Source organism: Octodon degus, unplaced genomic scaffold, assembly GCF_000260255.1.
Source record: "Octodon degus isolate 3935 unplaced genomic scaffold, OctDeg1.0 scaffold00028, whole genome shotgun sequence".
In the NCBI taxonomy this organism is placed as follows: Eukaryota; Metazoa; Chordata; class Mammalia; order Rodentia; family Octodontidae; genus Octodon; species Octodon degus.
This window is the reverse complement of record NW_004524604.1, coordinates 648,148-657,905: the sequence shown is the minus strand read 5'-3', so window position 1 is coordinate 657,905 and position 9,758 is coordinate 648,148. Positions and strand designations below refer to the sequence as shown.

The following is a 9,758-nucleotide window of genomic DNA, read 5'->3' as shown; positions in this document are numbered from 1 at the left end:
GAGGAGAGGTTTATTTTGGCTGAGGGACTTTGTCAGTCTGTGATCAATGGGCCTTGCTGGTGTGGGTACAATGGATACATATGCAGAAGCACAGAGTAGACAAAGCCATAAGGCAAAGGAAGAGAAGGGCAGGACTTGGGTCTCAAGATCCTCTTCTAGTGCCTACTCTGACAACCTAGGACCTCTGCACATTCCTACTTCTAGGAGTTCACTGTCTCCTAGTGGACCAGGCTGGGGACTCAGCCTTTGACACCAGGTCCTCTGGGGGCTACTCTACACTCCCTCACAGTTGGGAGTAGTGAGGGTTGGAGACAGGGGAGTCTTCTCTGTGTTTCTGGAAGACTCCAGAGAACTGAGGAGGGAGCTGGAAGGGAAGTGTGAGCAGCATGACTGAGGGGTGCAAGGGCATGGGCAAGTGGGCTTCTCTACAAGCAGAGAAGAGTGAAGGCTTTAAAGTGATGTAGAATCACTGCTAAATGCAACCCATCTTTAAAGTAAAAGACAGATGAAACAATTTGGGCGAAGTTTAAAAATCTTTATTTTTTTCTCCCAAAACACAAATAAGTAGTATAAGCCAATCTAGCATATAATTTTTAAAGTGCCATTTTAATATAGTGGGTGTGATACATATATTCTTTAAGCTATAACAAAATACTCAGAATCTTTTAAATTCTCTTACAGACATCTAAAAGTCTTAGCAATGCTGTGTACTTCAGAAAGCTTAAATAATGAATTGATAATGCAGTATATTAGATGTATTTCCAAAACTTTCAGAGTAAATTTGTTATTTAAAAAGCAAATATGTTTCTATAGGAACTAGAAGCTCAGCATGTGCCTGTTTTTTATCCTCTTCATCTGCTCAAAACATATATTTAGTGATGTAAATTATAATATACCTAATGATAGTTAATAAATAGCATATAAAAATCAAAATTTAATGAGTATCATGACATTATGCCATACTGAGAAGACATTAAATGTCTAGAGTTGTAGGGAAAGAATATACTATTCCTTATAGAACTTAAATATTTAGAAATTCTAAATAAGGAAATATTCTACATAGAATCGTGTATGACATACCCAATTTTCTTATACACGTAAGATTACTTAAAGAGCATACCAGTTGCAGAGCAAGGAATTCTGTGACAAGTTATCCCAGAAATAACACTAAAATATTTTCTATTTCAAGAGATTTCTCTCTCTCAACAGCATTGTAACAAAACATGATTTATTAAACCATCAGCCTTTCACTGACAGTGCAAGGAATATGTCCTAGAAATATTAACACCAATGATACTTCACTCAGTACAATTAACTGCCAGGCAACAGCGAACAGCAGGAAATATTACACTAAACACTTCATAAACTAAGCAAAAACTCAGCAGCAAACATTGCCTGGTCCTTTTCAGACCAGGGAATCCTCACAGAAAACTGCTGGGAAAAAACAATCATCCCTTCTTTCTTTTCATTCTCGGATTCAGAGCCTCCACAGAAGCAGAGCTCCCGCTCTCTGCAGCACTGGACATCGCTGCCATTGCATGCTTCTTTCTCTTGATCAGTTTTGCTTAGTTCCACTGCTGAGGAAAAAAACCAAAAATGACAATTTAACCAAATTTCCATGCCCTGGTCAACTCCAACCCTATTTTCAAACTATAGTGCTGGAGACAGTTGGCACAAGCAAAAGGAAAAAGGAAAGGCAAAGCTCAGATAAAAATGCATCTGTGAGTGTAAAAAGCCCCAGTGCTCCTGCGTGAGCAACAGTTTAACAGGTGAAAAAGTCACACCAATGCTCCAAGTCCACTACCTCTTCTCCTTGCCAACCTCTGAATCTTTAACCCAGTCTGGAAGGTGATACTCAAACCCTAGAGTAAGTGCTTTGGCAGTATCTGTTTGCAAGGAAGAGACGAATAAAACCCCCACAAAGACTACAGAGCCTAGTACCTGTCCAGTATTTTCTGGATAACTTTCTTGAACAATGGGGCTTCTGGGTCCAGACAGATTTGTTTCCCGTTCTTTAAGGTGGCTCTGGAAGAGAAGAGGACACATGGTGAGCCGGCTTCTGCGCAGACTGGCTGTAGGATCCCTCTCTCCCTCTCCCAGAACCACGTGGGTCCCTGCGGTGAGCACTTACACCACTTCCACTCTTGGACACTGCGGGCCTGAAGCAGTCACTTGCAGGCTGGTGATCATTTTGGGGTGGACACCCGGCGTGATGGTCAGACAAACGCAGCGAAGCTCTCTCGTTGCTGCGACAGGACCAGCTGTGGGAGAGACACTGCCATTACAGGAGGGTCTGGAAACAGAGGGCAGAGGATGGGGCGTCCCATCCTCTTGGGGCGCAAGGCACGCGGGTTCCACCTCATTCTCGGCGTCCCCTAGTCCTCACCGTGCACTCGGGGCTCCAGCGACAGCAGCAGCAGCGCGAGTAGCGCGCACAGCAAGCTGGTGGTGTGGGAGGCGCGGCAGGGCACTGGGTGCATCTTGAACGTGGAGCTGGGCAAGGCTGAGGAGGCGCGGTTGGAGGCTCGGAGCGCTGTGAATCTCCAGCCCTCCGCGCTCTTTTTATCTGCATGTGCACGGGTCCCGGAAACTGGAGTGCGGACTGCCCCGGGAATTCTCTAGGTTTGGGGGTGAGGGGCTGGGGTCTGTGGAGGCGAGACGGAGGCGAGGCGGAGGCGGAGAGAAGTGCGCACAGCCCCGCCCCGCCCCTGGTGCTGGACCTGCTGAGCACAGAGGACCTTGATTTGGGTGGCCCTTGGAGGACAGAGTTAGGGAAAAGCTCCTGCCACCATTTAAGGAGCAACATTGTGACTCAAGGGGTTGTTGGAGAGATTTTGGGGGACTCTGGTTGTTATGATCTTTATGATTATTCAAGAAGTGTAATCTGTGCTCACAGGAGTGCTAGAAACCCAGACTCCTGTCTTCCTCTCAGGCCTTGTGCTAAGGTTTCCCGATTGCTTAAGGGCTTTGGGTTCCAGCCAGTTTCTCAAGCACAGTGAATCGCTTGAAAACGCAAGTAAGCGGCAGGAACTGGCTTCAAAATCAAATCTGATTACTGAAAATCCTATTCTTAAAGTTTAGTAACTGTATGTGTTTCAAAGTGGTTTAAAAAAAGAAAAAAAGAACTTCAAAAAATCACTCAACAAACCTCCTAGAAGGTGATACTTCTCTCGTGGCAGTACACTGCACTACTGAGTTAGAAAGTTTTGGTCTTCCTGGGCTGGGCAGGCTAGGTGAGTGCAGAGCAAAGAGACGGACGGTGGAGGCCCCCAGCCTGGCCTGGCTTCAAGGAAAGTTTGATCTGAGCTTTGGAATCAGCTTGGCAGAAATACAGCACCTACTCTGGCTTCTCCAGTACAACTTCACCAGGTGGGGGGTAGGGGTGGGAATTCCTCTCCCCTGGGTTTTGCAACCTTCCAGCTTGGTTTTTTAAGGGTGACCAATGCTATTGACAGAATCTCTTCTCAAGCCCAGAGCTGCCTCTGCAGCTGAAGGGTGTGAGGTGGTGCCCAGATCTCTCTCCCTCTCTGTCTCTGCTAGGCATAGTGAGATCACTGAGTTCCAGTGACCACTCTTCATCCAGTGGCAGTCATCACTGTGACATAGACTTTTCATTGGACTCTAACTAGATCTTCTTAGGATTGCCCTGAAGACCTTGGCCTCAAAGTCATGATGACAATCACAAACGACTCATCAAGTAAAATACTTTTCCTTGTCCCCTGTGAGCCTCGGGAATTTTTTAAGTTCCTCTACTCATCTTTCTTGGAATAACATCACCTCCAATACTGGACAACAACTAAATGTCATAGACCTCAGGACCTTTCACTCTGGAAGGAAACTGAGTCTGCTGAGGAAGGATGGGAGGTTTGTGGGAAGCTGAATGGGAAGTTCAGCCCAGCACAGCTTCCTGATACCATCAGCATCGCCCCTGACTCAGAGAATGTAATCCTTCATCTCGCCGGGTGTGGCAAGTGCAAAAAGCAGCCTGCAGTTTCATTATATTGACTTTGTAGAGATTAGAATGTGTTAAAACAAAAGATAAGCCTCCCTGAACTACCTGAGACAAAATGTCAAAAATGTGACCAAAGATCTTGAGCAATGAAATTCAACTTAACCACAGGGAAGAAACCACATTATAAGAGTGTGTGGGAAAAAGTTTATTGGCATTAAGGGGGAGAGGGAGGAAGAGAGAGAGAGAGAGAGGAGAGAGAGGAGAGAGAGAGAGAGAGAGAGAGAGAGAGAGAGAGAGAGAGAGAGAGAGAGAGAGAGAGATTTCTAAGCAAGCTGTTTTAAACATAAGTAAATGTATGAATTCATTTGCTGCACTGAGTGGTAAGATCAGATAAGAGTCACAAGATGAGCCTGCCATTTCCCTCTGACAGTCTCTTACATGCCTCAGCTGATTTGTACTCTGATTCAACTTATGGAGTATTTGCAGAGTATAAGGGGAAAAAATGTGCCTCCACTGGGCTGCAAATAGTCACAAAGTCCCCACTAGAGGTGGCACCACTTCATCAGGAAGCAGCATGTAATTCAACCTGACTTCTCATTGAAAAGGTCCTGGTCCCCTGCCGTAGCTGATGGTCTGAGTCTTGTTGATGTTGGCCTTCCGTAAAACATGGTTGAGAATAACAGTATCAGTGGGAACTGAGAGCTTTAAAAGCAATCACTGCTTTATTGCTATTTACAGAAATATATTTGTCTTCTTGAACTGCGAGTAGCTGACAGAGAAGAGCTCTGTGTTGTTTTTCCTCATTGTAATAAGGAAATCCACACAAAAAAATTCATCTTGAGAGCCTAAGAGAATTACTGCCTGTCAAAAGCAATCCAGTTTTGCCATAATAAAACAGACTGATGCATTATGAAGTCTTCCTCTGTTATCTACTGAAAGCAAGGCCAGAGAAAGACTTAGGAAAGAGAGAATCCACGGTTGGAAGATGGTGGCCTGAGATACTCTTTTTTAAAAAAATTTCACCCAAATTTTCTTTATTGGTATTTTTCAGTGCATGAATGAGTTGAAATAGAAAACTAGTAAAATAAAAGTATATATATCCCATACGTCTGGAGTCAACATTTTCATTTTTCCATATTAATTTTATCTAACTGTTTTTTTAACAGTTGTGAAACATTTTTATTATTTAAGTTAATGCTATTTATACATTTTTCAACAGAAATCTTTCATCTATTCATTTTTAAATTTTTTTTCCATAATTTTATTGAGAAATAAATAGCAATGAGACAGTTTCAATGTGACTGAGCCACTCTTAACAGTTTCTGCATTGTTTCCCTGCCACCAGCAAACACCTCAATGCCTCTCCACAGCTTGGTTAACTACTTGATTATGTTGCCCAACAACCATGATGTAAACTATTGAAATCCCCAGTCAGGCTCTCCACTACTGTCTTTAGGGCTGCGATTTATCAAAGGTCTTAGAGATTTTCCAGGGTTACCCAACTTGAAACCATCTTCTATTTTCTGTACTTCACTTTCTTCAATACAAGTCAGAAGCTCTGTCTGCTGTAACAAAATTTTTCCTGATAAAGCCATTTGAAATGTTTTCCTTTCACCCTTGGTCTTTAAACATGTCATGCACTTACCATTCTTTCCTGCTGAGCCAAATTTAGTTATTCTTTAATTTTGCTTTTGTCTCACTTGAGTTAACTAAAACGTTCTCTGAGTCAGTATTGTTGTCTTATATTTCTTGGATAATCCCCAATAAGTTCTAGGTTCAGTATTAAGCAGTCCAAGAGCATCTGATGATATATAGTTTCATGATAATTGCCTTTTATTTTATAGAGTTCATTATCCTAACAGTGTATACCAAAGATGAGGAGGAAAGGAAAAGGCTGTTCATTATCCTTACCCAGTCTCTGTTTAGGAGCTCCACTATTTTGACTTGACTTTCTGCTGTGTTGAAAAACATATCTATCTAGGCTATTCTTTGAGAAAATTCAAGAAATATTTTCAATCTTCAGACTCTGAACTATCCAAAAGAATGTTCAGAACCCAACACTATATTTGATATTAAAGGAAAGAAAAGTTTGCAACTGAATTATTGACCAAACTACATATTTTCTGTGACTTGATATTTGTTGAAAATAAATGGGTACAGGAAAATCTGATCATGTTACATTGAATGTTAACTATAAACCAGTGTCATATAATGGTATTAGTGTATGCTATAGATCTTTTCAAATGTATTTCTCATTTTCTATTTTCCTTTGTATTGACTATTCTTTATATGTTTCCTAAGAAATGCAGACAACTGCACTAATTAAGGATGTTGACCAATATAAGGTTAAACATATCAAGGATATCAAAGTGTGGAAGAAAATGAAAGTTTAAGTGGAGGAAAGACTCATTTGTATATACACAAAAGAAAAGGAAAAACCCAGTAACTCTCGGGATAAGTTTGCCAGATCAATGCAGATCTCTACCTCCTCCCACACCGGGGTTGGCTTTCCAGAGAAGAGGCAATCTCACAGAGGGAACCTGTCTGTTTACTGTTCAGTGCTGAAAATGTTCTCCATACTTTTCTTCGTTGCCCATTTTTCTCATAGCCCATGTCAGATTAAAGCTGCTTGAGAAAGGAATGAAGAGATGATCCTTAAATCTGTACCAAACTTGTTTTCAATAATCACTGCAAGATCATCGCTGGGTTCAGAGGTCTCTAGCTAATTGCAGCTGTGCAGATTAAAAAAAAAAAAACTGTTGACATGAAGAGATGATACAAGGGGAAGAAAAGATGCAGATTCAAGTTTTGAACGTTTGCGAAAATCCTTAGGCTTCTCAGAAATAGGAAGTATTTATTCCTTTCTTCAGAAATTTGATGTGGAATTAAACAAATAAATAAATGCAACATTTAGTGTTAGCTATTTCAGATGATTTTTTTTTAGCACACAATTTCCATGAACTTTATTATTGATGTTCCCAGTAGCATATGGTATAATTCTGAAAAATGACATACAACCTTACGTATGAATCCTGGCAACCCCTTGGCTGTCTGATGCTTTCGAGAAGATATTTGTATGAGCTGCAGGAGAAATTTCATGGAATTAGACTTAAAACACTGTACTTGACAATGTCCAATTGCTACACTGTTTCTAACCACAATTACCTCAATGGCATGTACCATTCTCTTGCTTGCCAACACTTATTTCATAAAAAAAGCTTTGTTCTGGTTGCTTTACTTGGAAGAGTCATAGTATTTTTATATGTGGGTCATTTATGCTTTATGGACAGTCGAATTCTGTTTGGAAAAAAAATAGCAAAACCCTAACATTTGACAAGTATCCAAAACAATGTTCATGAACTTGTAAGAAAATATGTTTTATAGATGACTCATTGCCATTTTTTGGTTCAATTTGATTATGAATTCTTAGTGAGTAACTGCATGAACATTGAAAATACTATTTTTACCAGAATTGGGAATAAGAAAATTACTACTACTGACATAAAAGATGTTGCAACACCAAGCCCAAAGTCATAGAATCCTAGAAATCCTGGCTCGTGTTGACCTTTGAGCCCCTTCCTAACCACTTCAGATTTTAAAGCATGACTTCCCAGAGTAAACTGATCAAGTCACTTTAACAAGATGTCTTACTTTGAGTCATTTTGGTTTCAAAATATTTCAGCATTATAAAGCAGTCTAAAAGTCATTTTCTTTGGAACAGAAAGTCCCTGTAGAATGGTTTTTCATTTTTACCTAATTCAGTATGAGGCCAAGTAAAGAATGTTGTGGTCAAGGATTATGTCACTGAAAAGTGGTTAATGTACTAGAAGAGACTACAATTGGTATCTGTCACACTCCAGCTACATATAAGATAATTCTCAGTATAAAACTTGTGAAAGTTTTACATAAAGTATGTACTCAGTTTTCTGGGATGACTGGAAAATAAATCATTATTTAAACTGAAGGACTATTAGAAAAAAAATTGTTTCTTCAGGCATGAAAGCTTGCCTTGCCTGGATTCCAGTCACCTTTGTGGAGGTCAGCATGGCGCGTCAACCTGACTAGCTGTGGGATCCTCCAGGCTTGGTGAGCACACTTCCGGGTGTGCAGAGACCCTGTGAGGGAAGCTGTGGCATTCTAGCCACAGCCCTCACAGAGACCCCACTAGGGCCAGCATCTGCTGGCAGTCTTGTGAGGGGCCATCTTGTCCATTCCAGCCCTGTCATGTTTAGGTGACTGGAACTTCTGCCATATCAAGCAAAAGAATCCCTCAGCTTAGCCCCTTTCCCAGTCAACCCAGATAATCTTAAGGCATTATTATTGTTTAAAGCCAGCACATCTGGAAATTTAGAAATGAACAAATATTTTTCATTTCCTGTGGACAAATATACAGGAATAGAACAGATAAATTATGATACATGTATATGCTTAACATTATAGGAAACTTCTTTTTTTTCATAATTTTATTGATAAACAAATAGCAATGAGACAGTTTCAAATCAAATCGCTAGGACAGTTTCAATAATTAACACACTGCATAAATTCCTTTTAGTGGTTAATAGCTGTACAAGATGTGGACTTGAGATTCTATTTACAAACACCATTAGAACAAATCATTCTATTCATTAACAGAATGTAACTATATATCTATCCTAACCACTTTGAATACACAGATACAAAATGGACATTCATCTGTATACCCTTTTTTTGGTTAAGTTCCGTTATCTGAATATTATAGGTGTGTAAACTTACTTCTGAATCACAGTCAGTGAGATTTAACCACTTCGCACTCCCACCAGCAAAGCAAGAGTGTCCTGGTTACTCTAAATTTTGTCATCACACTTAAAATTTTAGCTGCTGGTAGGCGATTAGCAGTATTTCATTGATATTTTGATTATTATTATTTTATGATCACTAATGATGTGGAACACCAGTTTCTGTGATTTTCTGGGATGTGTAAATCTTTTGTAAAGTATATTTCAAATCTTTTCCATATTTTGTTTTAAAATGGTTTTTGCTTATCTTGTTTCTTTTTCTTTTTCTTTCTTTTTTTAAAATGTATTTAGTTGTTGCAGGATCTCACTATGCAGCTGGGACTCATGGTGATCCTCCTGCTTTCAGCCTCCCCAGCACTAGGATTACAGGCATACACCACTATGCCCAGACTCTGGCCAGCTCAGCCTGCCCTGAGGGCGGAGCTGGTGCGGCATGTGGTGCTGGGGACCAAACCATGGTCGCTGCACTTGCTTAAGCTTGCCTAAGCAGGCACTATAGTCTGCTGAGCTATCTTGCCAGCCTCTGTTTTTTTTTATATTGATTTATTGGAATTTGTTGTATATTACAGTTATGCAATCTTTGTCTGATAGATAAATGTATTACCCTTTCTGCCAGTCTACAGTTAAATTTTCATTTTCCTAAAAATATCTCTGAGGAGAAAAAATTTTGGATTTTAAAGTCCAGTTTGTCAGCATTTTTCTTTCATGGGTAGTCATATTTTGTGTATCCTCTCTTATACATCATTGTTCCAAGCTTAAAATATACTCTCTACTTTCTCTTTTTGAAGGTTTACATATTTAACTTTCACATTTATCTCTACAGACTGTGCCCAGTTACATTTTCATGAATGGTTCAAGGTAGTTGTTCAGCTTCATTGTTTAATTTTTGTTTTCACATACATACCCAGTTATGCTAGTAAGAATCTTTTAAATCTTTTCCCATTGAGTTTCTTAGGAATCATTTGCAAACTTCAGCTGATTGGGTGCACATGTGTCTGCTTCTGGACTTTGTATGGTATCATGTGTCTGTT

The 9,758-nt window shown here is 40.1% G+C and overlaps 1 protein-coding gene across 1 annotated transcript; it reads right to left on the bottom strand.

The window, feature by feature from the left end:
• Positions 1 to 574: 574 nt before the first annotated feature.
• LOC101590041 (alveolar macrophage chemotactic factor) lies at positions 575 to 2,600 on the bottom strand. Its single transcript, XM_023713002.1, has 4 exons — positions 2,387 to 2,600; positions 2,132 to 2,261; positions 1,942 to 2,025; positions 575 to 1,577 (listed from the first exon to the last, which is right to left on the bottom strand). The coding sequence occupies exons 1-4, from the start codon at positions 2,478 to 2,480 to the stop codon at positions 1,556 to 1,558; spliced, it is 330 nt and encodes a 109-aa protein (XP_023568770.1). The 5' UTR covers positions 2,481 to 2,600; the 3' UTR covers positions 575 to 1,555.
• Between the last annotated feature and the right edge of the window lie 7,158 nt (positions 2,601 to 9,758).